This window comes from Balearica regulorum, chromosome W (genome assembly GCF_011004875.1).
Source record: "Balearica regulorum gibbericeps isolate bBalReg1 chromosome W, bBalReg1.pri, whole genome shotgun sequence".
NCBI classification, from domain to species: Eukaryota; Metazoa; Chordata; class Aves; order Gruiformes; family Gruidae; genus Balearica; species Balearica regulorum.
In genome coordinates this window covers 7,714,668-7,730,874 of record NC_046219.1, presented here as the reverse complement: position 1 = coordinate 7,730,874, position 16,207 = coordinate 7,714,668, and the positions used below count along the sequence as shown (strand labels likewise).

General features: G+C 46.3%; 2 protein-coding genes across 17 annotated transcripts in view; one reads left to right on the top strand and one right to left on the bottom strand.

Annotated features, from left to right (window-relative positions):
• LOC142599150 (erbin-like) overlaps positions 1–16,207 on the bottom strand; it is a 157,486-nt gene that overhangs the window by 116,489 nt on the left and 24,790 nt on the right. The gene's annotated exons all lie outside the window — the stretch shown is intronic.
• Positions 2,617–5,870, top strand: LOC142599345 (uncharacterized). Its single transcript, XM_075739212.1, is given in 5 exon segments — positions 2,617–2,694; positions 3,805–3,996; positions 4,152–4,284; positions 4,695–5,742; positions 5,744–5,870. Coding segments are annotated over 5 exon segments (1,578 nt in total).

Here is a 16,207-nt window from a genome sequence, read left to right as displayed (position 1 = left end):
ATCACAAAAGGGGATTTATCCCAGGAAAACTACTGCTCCAGACTTCAGTAGGCAGTTCCCCAGACAGAGTAGGAGGATAATCTTACTTCTGATCTTATGGAAGGAGCTTCTGATTCATATTTACAAGAAGTGAATAACAAAGATGAGAGTTGAAGCAACATGTGCTACACGAATCCAGTGGTTGGTATTCAATACTATGACCAGGACTAGAGGGGCCCTGCCTCCAGCCAGGTGGAGGAAAGGGACAACACGGTTTATTGGACTGTGTGGATTCGACAGCCTGGCACATCAGACCCACAGGAGTATAAGGCTTCGGTACAAACTGGCAGACAGTGTACCCTAATGCCATCAAGCCATGAAAGGGCAGAACCCAGCTGTATTTCTGGAGTGACAGGGGGATACCAACAGCTAACTGTACTGGAAGCTGAAGTGAGTCTAACTGGGAATGACTGGGAAAAACACCTCATTGTGACTGGCCCAGAGGATACATACATCCTGGGCATAGACTACCTCCGGAGAGGGTATTTCAAAGACCCAAAAGGCTACCAATAGGCTTTTGGAATAGCTGCCTTGGAGATGGAGGAAATTGAACTATTGTCTAGTCTGGCCGGTCTCTCGGAGGACCCTTCTGTTGTGGGGTTGCTGAGGGTTAAAGAACAAACAGGTGCCAATCGCTACCACAACCGTGCACCAGCGGCAATATCACACCAACAGAGACTCCCTGGTTCCCATCCACAAGCTAATTCATCAACTGGAGGGTCAGGGAGTGATCAGCAGAACCCACTCACCCTTTAACAGTCCCATATGGCCAGTGCGGAAGTCCAATGGAGAGTGGAGGCTGACGGTAGACTATCGTGGCCTGAATGAAGTCACACCGCCCATGAGTGCTGCCGTGCCGGATATGCTGGACCTTCAATATGAACTGGAGTCAAAGGCAGCCAAGTGGTACACCACAATTGATACAGCTAATGCATTTTTCTCGATCCCTTTGGCAGCAGAGTGCAGGCCACAGTTTGCCTTCACTTGGAGGGGCGTCCAGTACACCTGGAACTGACTGCCCCAGGGGTGGAAACACAGCCCCACCATTGGCCATGGACTGATCCAGGCTGCACTGGAAAAGGGTGAAGCCCCAGAGCACCTGCAATACATTGATGACATCATTGTATGGGGCACCTCAGCAGAGGAAGTTTCTGAGAAAGGGAAGAAAATAATCCAAATCCTGCTGAAAGCTGGTTTCGCCATAAAACAAAGTAAGGTCAAGGGGCCTGTGCAGGAGATTCAGATTTTAGGAACAGAATGGCAAGATGGGCATTGTCAGATCCTAATATATGTCATCAATAAAAACAGCAGCTATGTCTCCACCAACCAGCAAGAAGGAAACACAAGTTTTCTTCAGCGTTGTGGGTTTCTGGAAAATGCATATTCCAAATTACAATCTGATTGTAAGCCTTCTCTATCAGGTGACCCAGAAGAACAACAATTTCCAATGGTGCCACGAGCAACAACAAGCCCTTGAACAAATTAAGCAGGAAATCGTTCACGCAGTAGCTCTTGGGCCAGTCCGGGCAGGGGCAGATGTAAAGAATATGTGCTCTACACTGCAGCCGAGGGGAATGGCCCTACCTGGAGTCTCTGGCAGAAAGCACCAGGGGAGACTTGAGGTTGACCCCTAGGGGTTTTGGAGTCGGGGATACAGAGGATCTGAGGCTCACTAGACTCCAAGTGAAAAAGAGTTATTGGCAGCATATGAAGGGGTTCAATCTGCTTCAGAAGTGATTGGCACTGAAGCACAGCTCCTCTTGGCACCCCGACTGCTGGCACTGGGCTGGATGTTCAAAGAGAGGGTGCCCTCTAGACATCATGCAACCGATGCTACGTGGAGTAAGGGGGTTGCACTGATCACACAGCAGGCTCGAATAGGAAACCCCAGTCGCCCAGGAATTCTGGAAGTGATCATGGACTGGCCAGAAGACAAAGATTTTGGAATGTCGCCAGAGAAGGAGGTGACACGTGCTGAAGAGCCCCCGCCGTATAATAAACTACCAGAAAATGAGAAGCAATATGCCCTGTTCACATATTATAGGAAAACATCAACCGTGAAAGGCTGCTGTATGGAGTCCTACACGGCGAGTTGCAGAAGCTGCTGAAGGAGAAGGAGAAGGTGAATCGAGCCGGTTTGCAGAAGTGAAAGCCATCCAGCTGGCTCTAGACGTTGCTGAAAGAGCGTAGTGGCCGATGCTCGACCTCCATACTGACTCCATGGATGGTGACAAACGCCCTGTGGGGGGGGTTGCAGCAATGGAAACAGAGCAACTGGCAGCTCAGAGGCAAACCCATCTGGGCTGCCCCATTGTGGCAAGATACTGCTGCACAGCTGGAGAAGCTGATTGTAAAAGTACGTCATGTAGATGCCCATGTACCCAAGAGTTGGGCCACTGAGGAACATCAGAACAACCAGCAGGTGGATCAGGCTGCTCAGATTGAAGTGGCTCAGGTGGATTTGGACTGGCAACATAAGGGTGAATTATTTCTAGCTTGGTGGGCCCATGACACCTCAGGCCATCAAGGAAGAGATGCAACATATAGGTGGGCCTGTGATCGAGGAGGGACTTGACCATGGATGCTATCTCAGAGGTCATCCATCAATGTGACATGTGGTGCAATCAAGCAAACCAAGCGGGTAAAGCCTGTCTGGTACGGAGGATGATGGCTGAAATATAAATATGGGGAGGCCTGGCAGATTAATTACATCACACTCCCACAAACCCGCCAAGGCAAGTGCTATGTGCTTACAATGGTGGAAGCAACCACCAGATGGCAGGAAACATATCCCGTGTCCCCACCTGGAACACTATCCTGGGCCTTGAAAATCAAGTCCTATGGCACCATGACACCCCAGAAAGAATTGAGTCAGACAATGGGAGTCATTTCTAAAATAACCTCAATGAAACCTGGGCCAAAGAGCATGGCATTGAGTGGGTGTATCACATCCTCTACCGTGCACCAGCCCCTGGGAAAATCAAACTGTACAATGGACTGCTAAAGACTACACTGAGAGCAATGGGTGGTGGGACCCTCAAACATTGGGACGCACATTTAGCAAAGGCCACCTGGTCAGTCAACACAAGGGGATCTACCAATCAAGCCGGCCCTGCCCAAAACTTCCACACACTGTAGAAGGAGATAAAGTCCCTGTAGTGCGCATAAAGAATACATTGGGGAAGACAGTCTGGGTTACTCCTGCCTCAGTCAGGCAAAGGTAAACCCATCCATGGGATTGCTTTTGCTTAAGTACATAGGTGCACTTGGTAGGCGATGCAGAAGAATAGGGAAGTGAAACGTGTATCTCAAGGGGATTTGATTTTGGGTGAGAATAGTCAATGATTTAAATTGTATGATCTTACTTGCTAATTAATATTCCATGTCATCACTACTATGATGGCTATATCCCCTAAGAACCGTATGACTGTAAGAATCACCCAGACTAACGAAGAATCAACTTTGTTGAAACCAAGCTAGGTGCAAAGGTAATGAAGCCAGAACTGGCTTCAGCAATGAGCACCCAGCAACTGCCTTGAAATCCACATCTTCAACCCCCAGACCATGAGCATGGACCATGCCAGATACACCAGCTACAAGCTCCAGATGCAGCATACAACAATTGAACATCAAATACCATCTCCCCTGCCCTGAGAGATTGGTATGATAGATGGAGCCCAAAAGTCATAGACTAAATGAACTCAATGGATATTTTTGAAGGATGACCCTGTGAGAAACTGGACTGTAAGAACTTTTGTCTCAAAGATTGCTTTGCTCAAGCGGGAAACCCCTCCAGCTACTGAGCGCAATAAGGACGATTGCCGGGTCATCGAGACTTTCAACCTGCAAAAAACGCCTTGCCAGTCATGCACCATGAAGTCAGATAACAGTCGCGTGAAGAATGGGGCTGGAACTGCAAGAAGTGTGTACACATGTGCAGGAACATGGAACCGTGTCGTACGTGCCATCATGAAGACCACCACCAGTATAAAAGGGGACTGCCAAGATGAGGGTGGCGCACCTTCGCCCATGGCCGCAGAACAAGAGATTTGGACTCTCCCGAGACGGACCCCCAAGACGCTGTGGACCCGCACCTTTGTCCACCGCCGCAGAACGTCGCCCACGAGACGCTGTGGATCTGCGCCTTCGTCCACGAGACGCTGTGGACCCGCACCTTCGTCCACCGTCACAGAACAAGAGATTTGGACACCCCCCCACCGACCGAGACACCGTGGATCCGTGGCGGTGACTATTCTTGCGATTCTATCCCGGAGATAGGCTTGGTTTTCTGCCTGTCTTTTCTGCCCTGTCCTATCGCTCTTATCGGTTACCTTTACCTTTTCTTTTTTTTACTCTTTTCATAATAAAACTGTTACTGGTATACGGCATTTGACCTCGTTTGTGTCTTAATCTCGCTCTTGGGATCGTATCGAAACCTCCCCGATATTGGATCGGGACATTTAAATTGGTGTCACGGACAGGATCCCTTGAAGCGAGAATGCTGCATTTTACCCTGTTTTGCATAATGCCGTGTACCTCTCAGGAACGTAAGGGGGGCGGGCTTGTTGTCTTGTTTGAAACTCGAGTGCTGCCTTCCTGAGATGACCACTTCCCCACTTTAAACAAAATGAGTGATGATAGAACCGTTCCTTCAGGAATGGAAGTTTTGTTTGATTTTCTGGAGAAACATAGAGCGCGACCCTCTGTGCCCGGGGTGGACTGGGCTCAGGGAAATTGGCATAATTTGCAGAGCGTGGTTGACCGAATGGGCACCTTGCACAAAGATGCGAGACTAAGAGCAGGAAAAGGCAAAGCGATTATTTGCGCCATTCTTGGTGCTAGCTTAGCCGCCGCAGTAGAGGCTAGAGATTGTTGCTGTACTGCGAAGTCCATAACTATTGAATCCCTTAAAAGCCTTACCCGGTCCCTTCAGGGGCAAGTGGCAGAATTAAAAGAACAACTTAAGGTGGAAAAGGATCAAGTGAAACACTTGCTGACTGCCCTTAAGGAGCAGCTCCTTGCGGATACTACCCGCGAGAAAATTCCCCCAAGATCTGAAATTGGCTACCCCTTTAACGACCTGCAGGCAGCAAAAGAGAAAGTAGAGAAATTAGAACCGCTTTCGCTGCGACCCTTGGTCAAGACCGAGTACGTTTATGATGATGAGCAGGACCAGTCCCCCCAAGTTACAACCAAGGAAGTCCCTTATACTGCTGTTGAGTTGATGAAACTAAAGAAGGAATTTGGCCGAACCCCTAAGGAATCAGAAACGGAGTATGTGTGGAGAGTGTCGCTGTCTGGGGGGGACCAGATTCTGTTAAGTGAAAGAGAGGCGGAAGGGTATTGGGGACCAGGAGTGTTTTTAACTACTGGGAACCACCGTGCCCCCTGGTCTCTGACCCAGCGGGCAGCCTATTGGGCAGGTGGCTTGAACCCCCTGGAGGGCGGGGACCCTCTGGCGATTACGGGGACTGTGGATCAATTAGTAGAGAGTGTGCAGAAGGCAGCTTGTCTGCAGATGATGTATGACCGAAAGTTGGAACCTAGACAGGAGTCCCCAATGATGATGCCAGTAGATCCCGAACGAATTACTTCTGTTATAAGGGGACTCCCCGATTCCTTGAAACCAATTGGTATACAATTACAGGGAAAAATGCAAGCAATGCCCCAAGGCGACAGAGTTGCGGCTGCTTTAGAAGGACTTACACGGACCCTTGGACAGGAAAATGTGGACCTGGGGGGAGGTGTCCCAAGAACTGATCAATTATGGGCGCAAGTATAGCCCCATTAACCTTCCAACTGCCAGAACGGACCCCAGGGGCTTGAGGTGAGCGGAAGTAAAAATAGTTCCATGCCCCAGGAATGATAGGAGAGTACCTCTCTCCAAACCACCAGGAGGGAGAGTCATCCCGAACAGACGTAATAGACTGTGGGCGGAGGGACAACAGAAGGGGATTGCGTGTGACTTAATGGACAGACTGCCAACAGACAAATTAGAAAAGTTGGTAACAGGATGGCCCGCTAAATCGGCAAACGGAGAAGTGGATTTTGAGGATACTACTCCCAGTGCACCCTCCTTGATTGATTTATCAGAAATAAATGCCTCCCAAAACCCAGCGGGAAACTAGATCCTTCGCCCTTCAGTGGTGAGCGGAGGGGCGAAGGTTGGATACATATCAGACAGCTCACTGAGAATGGCCGGGGTGATTTGCTAATTACAGGCCTTGTAGGACCAAAACAAGTTCTGGTCACGTTTTTGATAGATACTGGTGCTCAAATTTCAGCTATTAAAACAAAAGATGTTGCTAATTGTGGAGTTACATCCTCCAAGCAAACACTGTTTGTGGCAGATGCATTTGGCAATGTTCAACCACAGGCATTGGCAATGGTCAGCCTGCGTCTGCCGGGAGAAGATAGTGCCACTACAGTGGCTATGGTAGTGGGAGAGCTTCCATTCAACCTCTTGGGACTTGATGTTCTGAAAGGGAAGACCTGGATTGATAATAAAGGGAGACAATGGTCATTTGGCTCTCCCACTGTAGATATTCGGTTGCTACAAGCTGCGCCACTACTTCCCCCTTCGAAGCTTACAAATGTTAAGCCTTATCTGATACCTTTGGGGGCCAGAGAGGGAGTAAATGGATGCCCAAAAATCACAGCATTTTGTCCAAAGGCTCCAACCATTATGCCAGCCCCATGCGGCTCTGATTATCCCGAGAATCTGTCGCGCTTTCCAGGCCAGCCCATTTTGGTCGAACTCCCCGCTGTGGGGGCCATACCCCTGGTACTGGAAACCCCAATGAATAAGTATGCCTGGAAAGCAAAAGATGCCCATGGGAAGGAACACAAGATTAACACAAGGTGGATTATTCCATCCTTCTAACCACCACACTCTTCTGGTTCCTGGAAGGGAACCGAGTTTGTTTTCTTTTCTCTTTCAGGTGAAAGTTCCGGAGCCTGTCTGAAGGAATTCATGAACACTTGAAGTTGCTGATCACCTGGGGAGTTTTGTCAGGGATTGTTTTGTTAATCTTTATAGGATGCATAGTGTACTATCACAAATGGTGTTTTGGCTGGCCATTATCGCCATCTTTAATATCGGGGGAAACTTCTGCACTCCCCCCTCCCCAAAATTGTTATGGGAAAATGAATTTGTTGTTCTAGGCCAACAAGTAGCTAATGCTTTTAATCTTACTAAGTGTTGGGTTTGTGGTGGACTGTTAGGTTTAGAAAGTTGGCCATGGACTGCTGTCCCCATTTCCCCTGAATGGCTGGTGAGCAACTACAGTGAAATTAAAAATGATACCTATTGGGAATACAGTACATCACTGCCCTGGCCAGTACGATACCCAACTCGTGGAGAACATTGTATAGCCTCCAACAACATCAATACTGGAAACTACCTAGGACGGTCTAACTGTAAATTGACTTACAGCTATGGTAGTACTTCCACAGGGAGGATGGACTGGAGATGGCAAAATGAAACGGGTGGTATTTGGTATCCAGAGGGATTCTGGTCCCCAGATGGGAGCTTAAGGTCCCACTGGGGAGGGTTAATGAATTGTTCCTGTTCATATAATAGTTCAGTAGGAGCCTATTACTGTACTAATTGTACTTCAAATAACTCCCCCATACACCCCCCCCCCCGAGGCCATGTGCACAAGGCAATTATTGAGACAATCCAAAAGGGTCAAACTCATGGAGCCCCTTTGCCAACGGGCATCGTGCTCTGAAGGGACATTATTGGGTGTGTGGCCAATCTGCTTATAAACTGTTACTGGCAAATTGGACTGGGGTATGTTATGTGGGGGCAATTCGCCCCTGTTTTTTTCTACTCCCGGAAAATGAAGGTGACAGGTTAGGCAATAAGGTATATGATGATCTCAATCAACATCGGTGGTCCATTGATACCTCTATAGCAAGTGGAAGTAGTCAAACCTGGGGCAAAGATGAGTGGACCCCTCAACGTATCGTAGAACATTATGGACCTGCCACCTGGAACCCTAATGAGTGGGTTAGCGGTGCTCGAGAACGATCTACAATTTAAACCGCATTATTCGATTGCAAGCTGTCCTAGAGATTATTACCAATGAGACAGCCCATGCTCTTGACCTATTAGCGGACCAAGCCACGCAAATGCGAGCAGCAATATTTCAACATGGTATGGTTCTCCATTACCTGTTAGCCGAAGAAGGGGGCGTCTGTGGTAAATTAAATGATTCTAACTGTTGCTTAAAGATTGATGACAACGGGAAAGTTGTGAAACAAATTGCCACAGGAATACGGAAGCTGGCCCATGTCCCTGTTCAGACATGGAAAGGCTGGGACATTGACTTATTCTCCTGGCTCCCAGGTGGCCCCTGGGTTAAGTGAATCTTATTCTACTTGTTATGTGGTTTTGTAACCGTAGGATAGGGGCCGTAATTTGTAACCAAGGTAATAGGTAATGAAGCTAGCTAACCATGGCAAGTGGCAAGGTGACCGTGGCAAGGTACAATGCTACTATGTTCCATGTACAGTCCCTACCCAACCGGACAATAGGCCCGGGAATATTAATCTTATGAAGTAAGTTGTAAGGGACAAGTGTATCCACAGCAAGGATACTGCGCATGCCCGCAAGAAGAGGGTCATCCAGTGGACACAGGTGCGAGACCACTGACGACCACCAGAGACCCTTGAGGACCACCGACTCAAATCACTGAGCATGCGGGACGGGGAGGAGAATATGGAAATGGATTCTAAGAAATGATTATCCTAGGACTGCCCTTTCTGAGAAAAACGATGAATATGTATGTTTTGATCCTACATGACCTGTGTGTTGGTGATCACCTGGCATGCACGTTGGGTGGAGCTATCCCCCGTGCATCCAGCGCTGCAATAAAGAATGCCTGCCTTTTAACACTACATTGGTGTTACGAGGTTTATTCCCGGGTTTCGGTGACAGTTTCTGGCGACCCAGATGGGACACTGCTTTTGAACCTCGACGGATCCGTGGGATCGCAGGACCTCCAGCCGGCACCGGGGAATTCTCGGGGAGAACCTCTGATCCCGGGACCGAAGAGCTCTGAGCAAGACCCCTGGGAGAGGTAAAGGCATTCTTATTTGATCTGAATATTTGCACGAGTTGAAGGCCTTATTCAAGGAGCCTCGTGGCTCTCACCACCGCGACGGGAGAGGCCCTCGCCGGGACAGGCCCGCACCAGGACAGGCCCGCACCAAGAGCACGGGAGGCCTGCTCGTAAGGCACGGTGAAAGCTGCGCAGAGTTGGGCTAGGGAGACGTCTCAGGTAAAAGTCTCTGCTAGGCGAAAGCCTGTGGAGCAGGGCCCACTGGGGAGGGGAAGCCTCCAAGGTTGGGATTTCTGGTGGCAGGAGAAATCCCTGGGATTTCCGGTGGCAGGGGAAATCCCTGAGGGAGCTCTAACACGGGTTGGGGTCCCTCTGACTAAGTGCTTGTGATAGTGCACAATCACAACCACTGAGTCCCTGGGAGATGGGTACTTTTCCGAGTAAGAGACCAAACCCATGAAAAACACCACTGGGATGTATTTTAGAACATTGGAAAGATCTGGGAAGAATTGATCCTTTGACTCGGAAACAGCTGATTGAGTATTGTAATCACTGGTGGCCACTGTATACTTTAGAGAATGGGGAAAAGTGGCCAGAGAATGGGACATTGCAGTATAACACAATTTTGCAATTGATGCTATTTTGTAAAAGGGAAGGTAAATGGAATGAAATGGCATATGTAGATTTGTTTTTCACACTGCGAAATCATCCGGAATGGCAAAGGCAATGTGAATTGGTTTCAGCTAGTTCTGTGGTAATGGCATTAAAGGGGCAGGAACCTGATAAAAATTTGGAAAAGGTTGCTCAGCTTGTGATATTGGTAAATGGTGTTTTAAATGTGAATTTGAAGATGATGATGTTGAATTATTGGTTGCACCTCGCAGAAGGCTAGGAAATGATCAAGGGGATCAAAATCTGGGGGCCAATAATGCTTCCGCCCCTCCTGTGGAAGGGGAGGCGGAAGGATTCAGCCCGATTGCTGGGAGGACAAGGGGAAGAGGGGGAGGAGATGGATTAACTCCCCTCCAGGCCCCTCTTCAACAGGCAGTTGGTAATGAGGGTCTGGTAATGGTAAAAGTTCCCTTCTCAATAACTGATTTAAGAGCATGGAAAGAAACTGCAGGCACTTATCGGGATGATCCCGAAAGGGTTGCCAAAGTAGTGGAAACAATAATCAGAACCCAAAACCCCGATTGGGAGGATTTCAAAGTAATATTGAATACTTTGTTGGAAGACACTGAAAAGAAAATGGTGTTAAATACGGCCAGAAAACAAGTGGAAGGAGCTCATGCTAATGGGATTATACAAGGGACAGTGGACCAGAATTTTCCATCCACAAACCCTGAGTGGGACCCTAATGAACTGGGACCCAGAGGGATGTTTAGGTATCAGGTGGATTTTGTTTGGTGTTAGACATGCAATGCCAAAAGCAAGTAATTGATCTAAACTTTATGAAGTGAGACAAGAATTAAATGAGTCCCCTTCAGCCTTTATGGAAAGACTGAAGGTGACTGCTAGAAAATATACTAATTTGGACCCAGAGAAGAAAAAAAACCCCACAAACAAAACCACAAGCAAACAAACAAAAAACACCACAGAAGAAGCTATACAATTGGCCTATATATTTATGGGACAATCAGCCCTAGAAAAAACTCCAGAAACTGGAAGGGGCTGAGTCCAGACACTTAGGTAAAATGCTTGAAGTAGCCTGGACTGTGTATAACAACAGGGAAAAGGAAAAAGAAGTCAGACAAATGCAAAGGGATGGAAAAATTCTGGCAATCTTGACCGAGAATAATAAACATGTAAAGCAAAACTCAGCTATAAATCAGCAGAGGTTGTTGGTGCGACGGGGCGAAAAGAGAACTGGCCTTTCTTGAAACTGTTAAAATTTAAGCTGGGAAAACACTGGGTAACACATCAATTTTTATATATGCCCGAATGTCCGTTGCCTTTATTGGGATGAGATTTATTAAGCGAATTAGATGCACAAATAATTTTTAAAGATGGAGAAATCAGATTACTGATTAATACCAGAATCAAAAGTCATAGAGGCGAGAGTGTTTATGTTACAGGATTCCTCCAAGGAGGAACAGATTTCAGAAGCGGTGGACAATGCAGTTACCCCCCTGGTATGGGCAAGTGGAGTTCCAGGACGATCCAAACTGGCAGAACCGGTAAAGGTGACTTTAAAACCTGGAGCCAAGCCAGTAAGACAAAAACAGTATCCTGTTAAGTGGGAGGCTTGAAAGGGATTAGAGGAATTAATTACAAAATTTTTAGAGTATGGGCTGTTAGCAGAAGGTGAATCAGAATATAATACCCCTATATTACCAGTAAGGCAATCAGGAGGTAAGGAATACCGATTGGTTCAGGATCTGAGGGCCGTAAATCAAATAGTTCAATATATACACCCAGTAGTGGCCAATCCATACACTTTACTGACATCTTTGAAAGAGGAACATAAATGGTTTACTGTACTGGATTTAAAGGATGCCTTCTTTTGCATACCTCTGGATACAAAAAGTCGAAGCATATTTGCTTTTGAATGGGAAAGTCCTGCTACGGGACGAAAAACGCAACTAACATGGACTGTGCTTCCACAAGGATTTAAAAATAGCCCTACAATATTTGGAAATCAATTGGCAAAAGAGTTAGAAATGTGGAAGAAACAGAATCAAGGAGAAGGTATGCTATTACAGTATGTGGATGACATCCTGATAGCAGCAGAAAGCAAAGAAACATGTTTTGAAATGACCACCAGTTTATTGAATTTCCTGGGCCAGGGAGGATACAGAGTCTCCAGAAACAAGGCTCAGATAGGGAAAGAAGCAGTGATTTATTTGGGATTTGAGATATCTCAAGGACAGAGACAATTGGGAAACGAAAGAAAAGAAGCCATTTGTCAGATCCCCGAACCTAACAGTCCAAAGGAACTGAGAGCCTTTCTGGGAATGATTGGGTGGTGTCGACTCTGGATTCTAAACTATGGACTGTATGTGAAACCCCTATATGAAGCCCTGAAGGAATCTAAAGACCAATACCTGACTTGGACACCTGAATGCCATAAATCATTTAAAGAACTCAAAAAGGCATTGATGATGGCCCCTGCATTGGGTTTACCTGATCTAACCAAACCTTTTGAGCTGTTTGTGCACGAAAGGCAACCTCTGGCCCTTGGAGTGCTGGCACAAAGGCTGGGATCCTGGAAGCGACTGGTGGGGTACTTCTCCAAACAACTTGACACCGTGAGTAAAGGATGGCCGGGATGTTTGCGTGCCATGGCAGCAACGGTGCTGCTGATTCAGGAAGCCCAAAAATTGACTATGGGTCAAAAGAATAGTGGTATATGTACCGCATATGGTAATAACTGTCTTAGAACAAAAGGGGGGTCACTGGCTATCCCCTAGCAGAATGTTGAAATACTAGGTTGTCCTATTGGAACAAGATGATGTGGAATTAAAAACCACAGCAATTGTAAATCCAGCAATGTTCCTGTCAACAGAAAATCCTACTGAGAAATTGGAACATGACTGTCTGTTAACCATTGAACAAGTTTATTCCAGCAGACCGGACCTGAAGGACGAACCTTTGAAGGATCCTGATCTGGAACTGTTTACGGATGGAAGCAGTTTCATGCAAGAAGGAAGGCGAATGGCCGGGTATGCTGTTGTCACCACCGACAAGATATCGGAGTCAGGGACACTACCTGCAAATACATCAGCGCAGAAAGCAGAATTGGTGGCGCTAAAGCAGGCTTTACGGATGGCAGAAGGGAAAAGGGTAAATATATGGACGGATTCCAAATATGCATTTGGTGTGATCCACGCTCATGGAGCTATCTGGAAAGAAAGAGGGCTGTTATCAGCCCAAGGATCACCTATAAGGCATAAGGAGGAAGTTCTTCAACTCCTACATGATGTGCAAAAACCAAAGGAAGTGGCTGTAATGCATTGCAAGGCTCATCAATTTGGTCAGACAGCTGTAAATGTAGGTAATCGATCGGCGGATAAAACTGCAAAGGAGGCTGCTGAACAAGGTATCCTTGCACTAGTACCAGTAAAACAGATGAAAATTCCAAATTTAAAAGCAAGATGCAGCAAACTAGATGAACAATTGGCAGAGCACTTAAAAGCATCTCAGAATATGGAAGGATGGTGGGTAACACCAGAAAATCAGGTAATAGTAACTCCACAAGTTATGATAGAACTTGCAAAAGAGAAACATGAGCAGACACATTGGGGTGTAGATGCTATGGTTACAAGTTTAAGAACATCTGTAATGTGTCTAGGATAGGAAAATATGAGTGGAAGTATTGAAAAGTTATTTCAAAACTTCCAAAGGGGGGAAATGTAACCGTAGGATAGGGGCCATAGTTTGTAACCAAGGTAATAGGTAATGAAGCTAGCTAACCATGGCAAGTGGCAAGGTGACCGTGGCAAGGTACAATGCTGCTATGTTCCATGTACAGTCCCTACCCAACCGGACAATAGGCCCGGGAATATTAATCTTATAAAGTAAGTTGCTATGGACAGGTGCAGGTGCACCTCTATGGATAGGTGCAGGTGCACCTGCAACAAGGATACTGCGCATGCCTGCATGAAGGGGGTCATCCAGCAGACACGGGTGCGAGACCACTGACGACCACCAGAGACCCCTTGAGGACCACCGACTCAAATCACTGAGCATGCGGGACGGGGAGGAGAATATGGAAATGGATTCTAAGAAATGATTATCCTAGGACTGCCCTTTCTGAGAAAAACGATGAATATGTATGTTTTGATCCTACAGAACCTGTGTGTTGGTGATCACCTGGCATGCACGTTGGGTGGAGCTATCCCCCGTGCATCCAGCGCTGCAATAAAGAATGCCTGCCTTTTAACACTACATTGGTGTTACGAGGTTTATTCCCGGGTTTCGGTGACAGTTTCGCCATGCTAACGTTTTTACCATGTATTATTCCATGTTTTATACAATTGATTCAACGTGTTGTAACCAACAGGCAGTTTGTAACTACTGTTTCACCCGACGGTGTTAAGCAAATTCGTGCCGTACATCGATCCACACTGTCAGCAGTGCGAATTGTATGAGGTGCTCTTTTCCAACCTTTATCTATAATAACTATCTTTTCTCAAAACCGCCATGGGTCCTGAGGCAATCTTTGAGCCACGGGGTGGTGTGAGAAACGGGACTGTAAGAACTTTTGTCTCAAAGATTGCTTTGCTCAAGCGGGAAACCCCTCCAGCTACTGAGTGCGATAAGGACAATAAGGACGATTGCTGGGTCATCGAGACTTTCAACCTGTGAAAAATGCCTTGCCAGTCATGCGCCATGGAGTCAGATAACAGTCGCGTGAAGAATGGGGCTGGAACTGCAAGAAGTGTGTACACATGTGCAGGAACATGGAACCGTGTCGTACGTGCCATCGTGAAGACCACCACCAGTATAAAAGGGGACTGCCAAGATGAGGGTGGCGCACCTTCACCCATGGCCACAGAACAAGAGATTTGGACTCTCCTGAGACGGACCCCCGAGATGCTGTGGACCCGCGCCTTCGTCCACCGTCACAGAACAAGAGATTTGGACACCCCCCCACCGACCGAGACACCGCGGATCCGTGGCGGTGACTATTCTTGCGATTCTATCCTGGAGTCTTGCTTGGTTTCTGCCTTTCTTTTCTGCCCTATCACTCTTGTTGGTTACCTTTACTTTTTTTTTTTTTTTAAACACTTTTCATAATAAAACTGTTTCTGGTATATGGCATTTCACCTCGTTTGTGTCTTAATCTCGCTCTTGGGATCGTATCGAAACCTCCCCGACATTGGATCGGGACAGGCCCATATACTAGAGAATTGCATTTGCATGTACACATTGAAAGACAGGAAGAGTGATGGTGATTAGTTGGGATGTACTGGGAAGTATAGGACCTGGGCATGACATAGATGGCATGGAATTGTCTTTGTCTACCCCCAACCCACAGCTAACCACCACACAGCCAAAAAAATTAAGTTTGTATTTAAAGCTTTCATAGCAGTAAAGCAAATCACCTCTTTACCCGATTACTCAATTTTAACTTCTTAGAAAAAGGAACATTTAAACTTCATTAGATGACATCGCTATGCAATATTCTGTCTAGCAACAGTAGACCGCAACTATTAAAAAACCCACACTTTTCCAACAGGTTGGGGGAAAAAAGCACTAAATTTTTTTCTAGTAAGGAAAAATCTCAGTAGTAAAGATCAGTAGTGAGATTAATGGACTAATTCAATCTAGATACCAGGTTTCATTTTGATACCATTAAGGGATCAGAACTGAGACAGACTGATTATATCATAGATAAAATCATTCAACACAGCTTTAATTCATGTGCTCCAAGACTAAGCACATAGTCCAGTTTTCACATAGAACTATACAGATCTAGAAAACATATTTGAAGTTAACAGTAGTCTGGTGTTCACACCATTGAGAGACTGGGCTGAGGATAAATGCTAACAGCGTGATCTATAAAAATAGAGACCAGACTAAGTACTTAGCAGATATCAGCAGTGCTATTAGCACTTCAGTTAAAAAGAAATATTCTCAACAGCTTCAACTAGACCTGACAGGCTAGTATCTAAAGCAAAAATAGCAAACACTAAGACAGAGCTTAACCAATTTATCTAACACCCACTAGTTTAAGACTAATGAGTCCTAAGATTAAGTCTTGCTAGATGTAAAAATGCCTGGGTAATCACTCCCTACAGAAAGTACATTTCTATCTCCACTCAATTGGTTGTTTGCTTTAAATGCACATTTAAAGAAAACTACAGGTGACACGCTTCAAAAAGGAGGGAAATTTAGAAGAGGAGCCTTTACTCTCAAAGTTTTCTTAAGAGAGGTATGACAATAAAAAGGAAAGTAAGGAAAGCCACATAAAGGGAAAATAAAAGTGTGGTTGGTTTACTAACATGCCTTCTATCAGTCCAAGGTTTTTCAGACAACTAATACTACTCTACAGTTGATCCTTCCAATGATAACATCCTCAATAAAGGGAGAGCCCTGAAGGAGTAATCTCTTCTGCATCCTCATCCATTCCACCACGATTTCTTGCACTGGTGGTT